Consider the following 13,172-nt stretch of genomic DNA (forward strand, 5'->3'; position numbering starts at 1 on the left):
GCTGCTTGTATCATCTTCTTGTGGCTTCTTGTGGTGTGCGGGCTAACAAAAACCGGCTGGCCCTGACCAGCATACAGGCCATTTGAAGATCAGGGCCATCTAAATCTTCACAAATTGCACACATGGATAACTTTCTTTATTCAAGAGCAGGGCCACTTGACACGTGGTCTGAATGCGTGGCGTCAGTGCCACTCAACAGGTGATCCATGTGTGTGTGTGCCACTGTGCCAGTGCCATCCAACAGGTGGTCCGATGGTTGGCCCGAATGCCACTCAACAGGTGGTCCGAAGGTTGGCCCGAATGATACAGCAGCCAAGAGCTGCCACAGTAGAGGTGCGGGGCCACAAGGCTTGTGGTCCATAGGTGCTAGATGATGAGATGTTTGGCAGCAAGATGCTGCACCAGGTGGGCCTCCAAATGGTCCTGGGCGGGGAGGAAGACAAGGCGCAACAAGCACGAGGAAAAGCAAAGAGTGGCATACGAAAAATAAGGTGACCAGGCACCACCATACCTGGTGCGGTGAGGGGAACGTGGCAGAGTGAGCGGAGCAAGCTCGTCACTAGCCGTACGTACCCCCTACCGTTGGCTACACTACCCTAGCCCCCCTTGTATTTGGAATTAGTCTCTACGTCTTGTCTCCCATAGTCCCCCTCTACCGCCAAATTCGTCCCCAAATCCCTCCTAGTTTCTCCCAGGAAGGAAGGGATGGAATAAAACAATGTTTCCCTCACGTGGTGATGCGTCTTACTTCCCAAACAGCTTACAGAGCCTTACGTTGTGAAGTTCGTCCTCCGAGGTGAATGGTTGTGGATGGTGCAAAGGGGTCTCACATCATAACTACACTAATAACAGTACTTTTTAAAACTCCCCGGGGTCGTATCCTGCCAGTAGGCCTCTTTAAACGATGTGGTTCTAAGAACCCGAATTCCCATTGCCCACACTGTGGTGCCCTCCTGAATTTGGTTCTCACCCAACAAATTTTCTATCTGTGCCCTCGCACAATTTCGGGGCTGGGTCGTGTGGCTCTACCAGCAGGTCTACCTACCCGCGCTTCTCCGTCACCTGGAGCCGCCTCCCGAGCTTGCCTGCTCCTTCCACTCATCTATCTGGGGAAGGCCCTCCCTGGCGCTGACCCCCTCGATGCCCACCTTGGCATTGGGCAACCCGGGTCCTTTCCTTGAATCCTCGGGCCCCACTCACTCGCTAACTTAACTGGCTCTCAGAGCCTACCTGCGGCCTTACCTGGCCAACAAGCTACCAGTGACGGAGTGCCTCAATGACCATAACTACCAATTAAACCACACGCCCAGCCATTCCACCGTCTCCTGCACCTTACAAAACACGACGTTCTACCATCAGCACCACAGGTGTCAATATCCATGCAATTTACCTGCACCCTCTACCAAGCTTCAAACGACCCCGCCGGGCCTCCGTGAATGGGTTCCACTCCCCCCATTCAATCCTTCGCACCCATGCATTCCATACCAATTATTCCACACCATGCATTCCACACAATTTATTCGCACACCTCAACACAATTCACACTTACACACAGCATCATCTATCTCACTAATTTCCCCTAAAAATTGTGCTTCCCTCGTCGTCACTTTACACTATGCACACCATTTTCTTTAACAACCAGTAAACTCTCTATGTCCCCACTACAGTTCAGTGTCACTACTTAATTATTGTCCCTATGGTCTCTCTAAATCCCTATCATTATCCTAGCCCTCCCTCGGCTAGCTTCGGTGCCCCATGGAGGCAACCATTGCTGGCTCCTCCACGGGCCTAACACTGCCATCCCCCAAAACTAATGCTCATGGTCCCCCCTCCCCCCCGTGGGAGGAATGGTCACACTACCATTCCCCCATGTGGGGTACACTACTCCCCCCAGGCCTCTAAACTTTGAGCCCCCGTCAGTGGAGGTACTGGGTCGTGCCTCAGCCTCGAAGGCCAAGGTAATCCATGAGGGTGCCTGCTCGCCTGTGTAGGGTCTTAAACGGTCGGCATGGACGATCCGAGGGAGAGCTCGTGGTCCCATTTTGATTTTTACGACCACGTCACAAATTTGTGCCAGGACGACCCCCGGGCCTTGCCAAGGCGACGTGAGCTTCGGGCATCTGCCCTTCCGTCTCCGGGGATTGAAGAACCAAATCTTCATCCCCGGAGAATATGGGCTCACCTGGCTCTGGTGGTCGTACCTGTGCTTCATTTTCGCACCCACCAGCTGAAGCTAGCGATGTGCGTAGGCATGGACCCTCTCCATGCCTTCTTCCAAGTGACGGGCATAGCCCTCCCCCGGCGGTTTATCAAGGCCCTCGGGCACGGGCCCGCATAGCAGATCGGCGGGAGCCCGCAACTCCCGCCCGTACATGAGCAGCGCTGGGCTACATGCGGTGGCCCCGTGCTGACTAGTGCGGTAGGCCATTAACAAATATGGGAGATGTTCGTCCCATTCGTCCTGACGGGTGGTAGTGAATATGGCCAATTGCTGGATCAGGGTTTGATTGAACCTTTCCACCATCCCGTCAGATTGCAGTCTTAAGGGCGTTGTTCTTGTTTTCTGAATTGACCGGAGCCTGCACACATCTTTTAACAATTGGCTTTCAAAATTTCGACCCTGGTCGGTGTGCAGCTCCTCTGGAATCCCATGCCGACATACAAATCCTTCCACGAAGGCCTGTGCCACAACCCCGGATTCTTGGTTAGGGAGGGCTTAGGCCTCCGGCCACTTGGTGAAATAGTCCATAACCACGAGGATGTACTTATTACCTTGGCGGGTGCGGGGTAGCGGTCCTAATATGTCCATAGCCACCCGCTCAAGGGGGGCCCCCACCTGATGTAATTGAAGGGGGGCCCTCATCCTCCGTGCTGGTCGCTTTTTAGCAGTACAGGCGTCGCATCTCCGACACCAGTCCTGTATATCGCGCCCCACATTCACCCAATAGAACCTCCGGCGGACCCGAGGTGTTGTTGTCTTTGTCCTGCCCAAATGGCCGCCGGGGCGGGTACCATGCACCTGCTGTAAAATGGTGGTCTTAAACTGTTCTGCGACTATCACCAGCCAGGAAGTTTTCTCAGAGGGAAAATCAGACCCACTTGTGGTACAAGATGTTATTTTTCAATTCCAGGGTTTTCCATTGGGCCCAGTATGCCTTTGTTGGTGCCCCGAGGGGGGTGACCTCTTCCCCACTAGGTCTCTTCCCCAATCAAACCCATTCGTGCACCTGCCCCAGTATGGGATCCTCCCGCTGGGCCGTTCTCCAAGCCAAAGTTCCGAATTCCTCATCAGTGGTTAGTGGCAAGATTGGCCCTCTCACCCGGGTTGCACGGACTATGAGGGTAGGGGTGGGGTCTGCCAATTGTTCCCTGTCCTCGTGTCTCGTGCAGAATTTACAGTTTTCACCCAGACAGGGACGTCGCGAGAGTGCATCGTCATTCCCATGGGCCTTCCCGGCCCTATGGGTCACACTGAAATCGTACTGCTGCAACTTTTCTAACCACCTTGCAATTTGGCCCTCAGGTTCCTTGAACCGGAGGAGCCATTGCAAGGAGGAATGGTCAGATCAAACCAGAAATTTCCTCCCGTACAAGTATGAGTGGAAATGGCTCATGGCAGCCAGCAGAGCCAATAACGCTTTACGAGTGACACAGTAATTTCGCTCGGGCTTACTCATGGCCCGACTGTAATACGCGATCACTCTCTCCACGCCCCCTGTGTCTGGGACAAGACTGCATCCAATTCCTCCTGGCTTGCATCCGTGTCCAGGGTAGACGTCCCGTCATTGGTGGGGTCAGCTAGAATGGGTGCGGATGTCAAACACCCCTTCAATGCTAGGAAGGCCTCATTGCACTCTCGTGTCCAATTAAACCTCGTCTCCTTCTCCGTAAGCCGGTGAAGGGGCCTGGCTATCTCCGCAAATTTTGCCGCAAAGCGCCTGTAATAGGAGCAGAGTCCCAAAAACCCCCGCACCTCTTTGATGTCATGAGGTGCGGGCCACTCCTCTACCGCTGTAATTTTTCCTGGGTCTGTTTTTACCCCCTCGCGACTGATGACGTGACCTAGATAGGCCACTTCCTTGGCAAACAAAATGCATTGGCTCGGACTCAATTTCAACCCTGCCTGTCTGAGGCACCCAAACACCTGGTCCAAATTAGCTATGGCCTGGGGAAATGTTTTAGCATGTACCAGGACGTCATTCAGGTACACCAGGCATGACTGCCATGGCATGCCGCCCAGCACATGCTCCATCAATCGTTCAAAGGTGGTGGGGGCGTTACACAAACCAAACGGCATCACAGTGAACTGATACAGCCCCTTACCTGTGGAAAATGCCCTTTTCTCCTTCCCTGCCCTATCCATCTCCACCTGCCAATACCCACTCTTAAGATCCAAGGTTGAGAACCAATTTGAGCCCACAACGGCATCGAGGGTATCGCCAATTCTAGGTAGGGGATACGATTCCTTGAGTGTCACGTTGTTCAGTTGGTGATAGTCCACGCAAAACCACGTGGTTTCATCCTTCTTTTTAACCAACCCAACTGGTGACATCCAAGGACTTCCCGAGGATTCAATGATACCTGCACTGAGCATTTTTTCTACCTGCTCATCAGCTTCCTCCCTCTTGCTCCAAGGGAGCCTTCGGGCGGGCTGACGAATAGGCCGGGCCTCACCGGTGTGGATGTGATGTTTCACCAGGCCCGTACGTCCAATGTCCTCGGAGGACAAGGAGAAGATGTCCAAATGGGTTTCGATTAATTTGTGTAAGGCCTCCCGCTGGGTCTCCTCCAACTCTACACGACTCTTGTTTACCATCCCGCAAATGGGATCGGGCCAATTCCTACTAGTTTCTCAAGACTCCCTCTGGGACCGGCTCGGCTGGATGTTCTCGTCCCTCACCTCCACGACTTCATTAACGGGGGTGCAGCACACCCCGTCATCGCACACACCGGTGCACACTCTTTCTCCACGCACTCCGTACCAGTCGCACACTTCACAATCGGCCTTTCGCGAACGCCCGGGTCTATCCCGACCCCCAAGCTCGTCGAGCCTCCCCTCGCACTAAACACATTTCCGCATCATCGCCACTCACCTCGCAGCTCCTCCTTCCACGCTTCTCCTCCAGCATCTGCAAACTTTTTATTTGGTCAGCAAGCATGTCACCCCGGTGCGAACACAAACCTTGCACATACTCCATCACCTCCTCCCTTAATTCATTCTCTGTCTCGCTTCGTCTCTTTTTAATTTCACTCATTCCTTCTTCTACCTCCTCCAGCTTCTGTTTCACCTCCTTTATCTCCCGGTGCGCCCCCGAAATCTCCCCTTCTAAGGCTACCTTGGTCATCTCTATGTGTCCTAATTTCTCGTTCCTTTGTTCCAATCGTCTCTACTACGTCATCCACCCTCTTCGTCAGTCCCTCGTGCACCATTTTGCATTCCCTCTTCGTCGCTACAACTTCCCGCTTCATTTCTTTTTGTGTTGCCTTTAACCCCCCGATTACGTCGGTATTCTTCCCCACCTGTTCCCTTAATTCCTGTTGTCCCACAGTCAATTTCTCCACCTCCCGAGTCAGTTCTTCTATTCCCCCCTGTAGTTTAGCTGTACTCCGCTTCAACTCCCTCTCCACGCGCTCCACGCACCGCTTCACCTCGTCACGCACCACTGCTACCTCCCTGCTCATCCTACGCCCAATTTCCTCCCTCATATTTTTCATGTTGCAGTTTGTCTCCTCCCTCTGGGTATCCATCCGTTCACTCAATCGATCACCCATCTCTTTCATATTGCCGTTTGTTTCCTCGCTCTTGGTATCTATCCGATCAGCCATCTGTTTCACTTTGCACCTCAAAGGATGCATTCATTTGGGTTAAGAACAACTCGATGTTAAACCCGGCTCGCACAGGGGGCTCGGCTTCCACCGCCACGTGCGAGGCACCGCCATTTTCTCCTCCTCCTGCTGCACCCTCATCAACTTCCCCATCTAACAATTGTTCCTGCTGGTCCTGGGTTATTAATTCGTCCATATTTTCTACTCCCACCGGCAACTGGTCATCTTGGCCAGCCATTGCACGAACTCCAAAAATTTTGTTTTTAAACTAAATTTTGTACGCTCGTAAATTTTGAGTACGTGAAGCGCACTCCAGGTCCAAATATCCCACTCCTGACACCAATTGTGTTGCGGATCTCGGGTTGGTCGACGTACTAAGGGGGGATTAAGCCCTGCTCCCCCTCAAACTCGAGTCCACGAGGCCACCACACGCTACACTCGTGGTGGACGGATTGCTAAGCAATTCCAGCCACCGAGCCCGCAGCTACACGTGGAAGGGTTAACGGTCACGACCCGGGCACCTTCAACACACGCAGCTGTGAGAACGGGGACTGAACCTCGCACGAGTCATGCTGGTATTGAACACCCGAGCAGTTGTGCGTCGCATAACTCATGCCATTAACACTATTGAACCCCATCGAGCGGTTTTAATTCGGGCAATGCTGGGCCAATGTTGAAAGGATGATGACGGCCAGGTTGGAAGCAAACCACAGGATTTATTTACAAGGTACAGTATTCACAGGAAAAGGACACAGCGAAGAATCTTAATGGCCTTACCTACGTTCCCAGACAAGGGCCCTCAGATTCGTTCGGGGAAGGGAAGGAAGAGGGGAATGCGCACAAAGCGCGGCCGCTTTGTGCAGTTTGCCTGGACGGGCTCATTGGGCGGATAACCCCAAGGATCGCGCCAACCCGGGACACCACAGCTGGAGATGTTCGCGGCAGAGGCGTTGATCACGGATGTGCACGTAGCAGGAATCTGAGGAGCGTATCTCAGGGTCAGCGCGGCAGAGTGCGCATGGCAGAGAGAGCATCTATATGCAGGGAGTCCAGGCAGAGAGAGAGAGTCGGGGCAGAGAGAGAGAGTCGTGGCAGAGAGAGAGAGAGTCGTGGCAGAGAGAGAGAGAGTCGTGGCAGAGAGAGAGAGAGTCGTGGCAGAGAGAGAGAGTCGTGGCAGAGAGAGAGAGTCGTGGCAGAGAGAGAGAGTCGTGGCAGAGAGAGAGAGAGTCGTGGCAGAGAGAGAGAGAGAGAGTCGGGGCAGAGAGAGAGAGAGTCGGGGCAGAGAGAGAGAGTCGGGGCAGAGAGAGAGAGCGGGGGTTCGGGCCGGGTTTTATAGCCCCCTAACACCCCCACTCGAACGTTCCACGGGCCTCCATTGGCCGCCTGGGGTCACATGTCGTGACATCCCCTTATTGGTCACCCTTGGCCACTCCGTTCAGCTCCCATTGGCTGCTCGCTGCTGACTGGCCACGCCCTCCAGCTCCTCCCTCGGGGGCTTGTCCTAGGCCCATGACAAAGGCACTTTAGGCTGCAATGAGGCCTACCATTATCCTGCCTGCCTCAACGCGCACTAACACTGGGAGGGAGACTATACTTCACATTTAATAAGAAATAACTAACTAAGCGAGGCTACATGTTGTGGTGTAACTAACTATGAGGGGGGGGGGGGGGGGGGGGGTTGCCTTTACTTACAAAACCGCAACAATATTAACATGGACACATATATGAAACGTACCATGGTAGACGATAATCGGGAGTTAAAGAGACTTTATAAATACCCTGTAGATGATGAATGGAAGAAGTACGGAGAGGCCTTCATGGGAATTGCAAAATATTTGTGTTGAATAACATGAGGAAATGACACAACACCAAGGAATATACACCAGGTGTGGTGGACGGAGGAAGTAGCACAGACAATCTGTGAGAAGGAGGTTTGGAAGAGGATAGAGAAAGGACTACTGGATGCATGGTTGTTGCACTTGTATGGGGCAGAAGAAATAAGCAGAAAAAAAAAAGCGGTGGATAAAGCATGCAATGATATGGCAGCTAACTTGTACAGAAAGTTGAGGATTATGGGAAGAAGAATATTTATAAGATAGCTTGAGACTTGGTTGATGACTGTAAGAACAAGAAAAGAGGTGGTCGGGAGGGGGGGGATGATGGTGATCAAGGTTGGAGATGGGACGCAGTGGTTCGTTCACGTGCATCCTGTGACTGCTGGTTGCATCATTTTCTGGGGGCGTGGCTGCCGATAATGCAATGCCTCTTTATAACCGGTAAGCTGGCACTCATTTTGCTAACCTCGGAAGGATGACAGGCTGAGTCAACCCACCTGGTGTTAATTCAATGGCTTGTCAGGGGCTCAAACTCAGGGCCGGTATTCATATAACTTCTTATTTTAAGACTACTTAACTGCTAAGTACCCCACTTTGCTGAGTGGGGTTATCTTGAAATTCATAAACACGCTTAATTAAGTACCCTGCTTAGCTGAGTGCCCTGCATAAAGTTATGAATATTGTCTCAAGTGATTTCCAAGGCTCGATGTCACATTTCATTGCCGTTTATGTTCATTTTCTGAGGTTTGGCGACAGACCAACGACAGTTATTACTGAGTTCCAAGGCCAAGTCTGGGAAATTAGCAATATCGTAAAAATCTGCAACTATATCCTGTATATTTGCCGGGGATGGAAATTTCACAGCTCTCCCCATCAATGGAAGCAGTGCATTGTTTACCTGTGAAATGATATGGCATAAGCTTGGTTGAGATATATGAACTGTATCTCCTGTCACCTGTTGGAATGATCCGGTCGCATAACAACTTAAGGCTGCGAGTAGTTTCAGTTCAGTTGGAAGAGCGTGGTTATGAAATGTCCTTGGTTCGAGGTCAATGCGAATAATATCAGCAAGATCCAGTATTGTCTGTCGATCCAAACGATACCTTTGATAAAGCTGAAGGCCATTGTAAATTTCCAATGGGTGAACTCTGTCACGAAAACACATTCTCGACGTATTGCCCGCCTTCGGTCTATATCAAACTGCACTGCTAACATCAGAGCTGCCATATCCCTTGAGTGAACTGAACCGAATGATATTCAATCTCGTAACCACCCACCCTAAAGTTAAGACTGCCTCGGAGGTGTCTTAAATTTAGGGGCCGATTTAATTGAGTTCCATGAGATAAGTAGCATATTGAATTCCACTTGTTCGGTCCGCTTAAGTTAGGATGGAACTTCGTGGCCCCACTTTGACTGAAGTAGCTTTATGAATACTGGCCCAGGACCCTAAGATTTCAAGCCAACCACCTTAAATGTTACGCCAACACCAAACTTGATGGGAAGTTAGTTACAGAGAGAGGGGCAGCACTGAAGGTTTGTAAAGGATATTTCCAGGAGTTGCTAAACTGGGGAGGAATTGGTGAAGAGGAAGCTATGTAGAGCGTGACTGTCGAAGTTGTGAAGATTACAAAGGCAGAGTGTATGATCAGTGTGAAAGAGGATGAAGAAATGTAGAGTACCAAATATTGATGGCATACATGTGGAGATGCTAATTGCAGTGGGAGAGAGAGTAGAGGCTGTTGAATGTATGTATGGGGCAGGGTAAAACTGCAGAGTGATGGACTGGTCTAATTGTACTAATGTGGAAAAGGAAGGGAGACATGAAAGATCCGGGGCATTACTGAAGCATCACACTTCTAAATCATGTGATGACACTCCTAGAGTTAATTCTGCATGGCAAGATGCAGAAAAGTGAGGAGCAGAAGATAGGTAAAGAAAAATGGGTTCAGAAAGGGAATAAGGATGATGGATGTGTTGTTTATGCTGTGACAGTTCGTAGATTAGACGTTAGTGATGCAAGGGAAAATTTCATTAGGATTTATGGTGGGGTAATGTGTGTCGGACAGCAGAGAGAGAAATTGAATGCAAGTTAGAGGGGAAAGAGATAAGGCAGGGAAATAGATTTGTTGAACATTGATGGGTAATTGTTGTTCGGAGCCAGTGGTAGATATTGAGGAAGTTAATAGGGAAATTCCTGAGGACGTATGTAATGCTTGCATGCCTACATGATCTGAAGATTGTGGATCTGACAAAGCAGCAAACGACAGTCTGCAGGTCTGCAAGAATAAATGTGTTGGGAGGATTGTGGGAGTGAAAAAGGTAGATAGAATCAGGATGGACGAACTGAGGGAGGACATCAGTGTGAAGTTGAGCTTGAGGGGAACATTGGTAAATAGCCGACTGAAATGGGCAGGATAGTTGGTGCGGATAGAGGAAGATAGAATTATGAAGAGAGCAGTTTTTTTGATACAAAGTCAGTGGTCGTGGGGAAGCAAGAACAAAGAAAGGATCCGGACACACCAGGTACAAAAAGAACAGAAGAAAGAGACGGGGGAGGGAGATGGGAGGGAGGAACCAACAGCAGAGTCGAGGGCCAAAATACGACGGACAAACAAGCGTTGCGGGTAAGAATGAGGTTTAGATGAGGATGCAGGGGGTGGAGAAGATGGATGTAGAAGCAAACTCTCAAAGGAAAAACTGGAAATTTGGAAGTACAGTCGTGGCCAAAAATATTGGCACCCTTGCACTTTTTTCAAATAACTCACAGTTTACTCACATAACTCCACAATTCCTTATTTCACTGTTAATATTACAGAACCTTTGTTTTTTATTCAGAACTTAATATATCCTTTTAAATCAGAAAATAAAAAGGATTGGCATTGACAAAATTATTGACACCCTAGACTTAATATTTGGTAGCACAGACTTTGGACAAAAATAACTGCAGTCAAGCGCTTCCTATAGCCATGAATGAGCTTCCTACACCTCTCTACTGGCAGTTTGGCCCACTCATCCAACAACTCAGGAGAGATGTCAAAGTTGAAGGTAGCTAGACATGGCTGGAGATATAGGGTAGCGAGGGATATTTGTAGGAGGGGATATTTGGGGGCTGAGTACCATGTCAATATCAGTTGACCTAACCCCATATAAAGGGAATTTGAGGAAGAATGTGTAATTTATACTTTTTCAGAAAATTGCCTTTTTCAGTGACCACATTATTATTATTTTTATTGCAGAATGTACTTTACATTTTGTACTTGATTTTTTTATTTTTTTTTGGACAGTTATAAAGTTTTAACCATTCATCTTATTTTAACTGCTATTCTGTGATTATCAAGCTTGTTACCCTGCACCCAGGAAGCGAAAAGCATGGTTAAGCAATTTGTTCACTTCTGTCTGTCTGTTCTTCTGTCTATAAATGTCAGTTTATGATTGAGGAACAACTCTATTTAAATTGAATGTTACATTTTGAACATGAATGAGAAAACTAACCTGGAGTTTAGCAGTAATTTGGCTCTGAATTCATCCCCATCGCACATGTGCAGAGGAGTCAGATTTTCTTTTTTTTACCCTGTCTACTTGTCTGGCAATCAAGCAAAATTTAAAATAATTCCAAATAAGAAACTTACTCTTTGTAAGGATGTCATAAAGGACACAAACACCAGGCACGAATAACGAATGTAATGTGTTAGATAATGTGGTGTAAAAGATGCTGCATCAACGGCGGTAAACCTACGGAATTTATTTTTTCAAACAACCTTTTAAATCTTTATTGTATTTCAATTTAATTATGTAATTGAACACTGTAGAACACAAATTGACTTTTCAGCACTTTCAAAACCCATCTGTTTAACAGTACTTGGGACAAAATATTACGGCATTTTCTCATCACGACTAATCAAATTGCCCTAGTAGACTCCGCCCATGTCCTTGTTGTTCAGGACTGCGTGGGGTAAGGTGTTCTATGAACTCTAGTTTTGAACAGCTTTGGCTATAAATTCCTTTGTTTTTTAACACAATGTTGAGGCTTGTAGAGGAGCTAGATCTTTGCTTTCAATGCAGAGTCTGACTGTGGAATGTTGATATTTGCATGAGAAGTTGTCACCTGAACAAGTTCTAATGGAGAAAAAAAGGGTTGGGCTCTTTAACCAATAACTTATCTGCATTGGAGAGCAGTAGGCTTCTTTTTTGTGAAGCATGAGGCTCATCATGTGATGCACATGGAGGAGTACAAGTCCCCAGAAGCACATAACTCATATTTTGTATGAAAACCTTATTTTTTGTTTTTGACTTTGGGCAGGCTTACACTTTATTATTGAGCGAGGTACCACAGATGGAGGATGCCATTGCAGCATCTATGTTCCTTGTAACCATACCTCAAAATAGTTCTCCAAAGATATACTTCAGCTGTTGGTGAAGTCAAGTTCCAGATATCGAGCCCCTCAAGTGCTGGACACTGGCATTGATGGATGATTGCCACAGTGTTGTTATAAATGCAGTTGAGATACAAAATGTAATGTCTATGAAGGTCCTCAGTTGTAGAACAGATAGCGCTGCTGTGGCTGCAACTTATCAACTGCACAAATGTCAAGTATCTTTCACCATAAAGTTATAAATTGTACTTTGTCAAAAGCAGCATTGTTTGATTGTGCCCAGGTGTAGTGGAACAATGTTTTCAAGAGCGTGGAGTTTATTCTGCAGACCAAAAGGGCTTCACGCCACATCTCACCATCATGAAACTTTCTCGAGATCAAAAATTGAGAAAAAAGGTAACCCGACATCAAATTGTGTAATATTACAGAAATGTAGTTATGACAGTACTTGGCTTCTTAACCAAGCAGATCCTTTTAATTTAGCAATGGACTGAGTCCATTCAACAGAACAGGAAATCTGGTAACTGTCATGTAAAGCAAGGATAAGCTGACATTTCAGGCGGTAAGCCTACGCCTAAGGGTTGACGCCCAAAAGGTCAGCAAATCATTGCTTTCCATGGCGATTAGCATATTTCGATCAACATTCTGTTGATTCAAGCCATTACGACTAGTTTTCCATTCCACATTTCAAAAACAGATTGAGTTGCCTTTATATTTTATTTCATTTTCTTCAAATGTTTATAGAAGTGTCATATTAAATCTTTAAATTTATTTTGCCATTCCTTCATATAGACTTTGTCTGTTTTCAGTTGATTCCTGGAAGTCTTCAGACAAAGACCTTTATAATGACATAGGTTTTATGGTCTCTGGTTGAGTCATTTAAGAGGAAATAGTCAGAAGTAATAGCAAGGACCCGCTGAACCTCCACGGTAAAAGCCTTTGCGCAAGACAACAACAAACAACAACAACATGCATTTTAAGGCCATTTTCCCTGCTAGAGCGGGGGTTAGCCTTGTGGTCCCCATGACAATCTTCTCCATTTTGCCCTATTTTCTGCATCTCTCCTTGTTAACCCCCTTGCCCGCATTTCTTCTTTCACCATCTTTAGCCAAGCCTTTCTCGGTCTTCCCCGTCCTCT

General features: G+C 48.1%; 1 protein-coding gene across 8 annotated transcripts in view; it reads left to right on the forward strand.

Moving 5' to 3' along the window:
- LOC137418819 (A-kinase anchor protein 7) overlaps positions 1-13,172 on the forward strand; it is an 85,078-nt gene that overhangs the window by 31,634 nt on the left and 40,272 nt on the right. For all 8 annotated transcript variants that reach the window (XR_013624393.1, XR_013624394.1, XM_068104950.2 and 5 more), the window contains one exon: positions 12,318-12,430. Coding sequence is in view for 6 of the 8 variants with exons in the window: in XM_068104950.2 (XP_067961051.2) it covers positions 12,318-12,430 (113 nt within the window). In the remaining 2 variants the exon portion in view is untranslated. The remainder of the gene's footprint in view (positions 1-12,317; positions 12,431-13,172) is intronic.

The sequence above is a fragment of the Myxine glutinosa genome, chromosome 8, assembly GCF_964187855.1.
Source record: "Myxine glutinosa chromosome 8, kmMyxGlut1.1, whole genome shotgun sequence".
NCBI classification, from domain to species: domain Eukaryota; kingdom Metazoa; phylum Chordata; class Myxini; order Myxiniformes; family Myxinidae; genus Myxine; species Myxine glutinosa.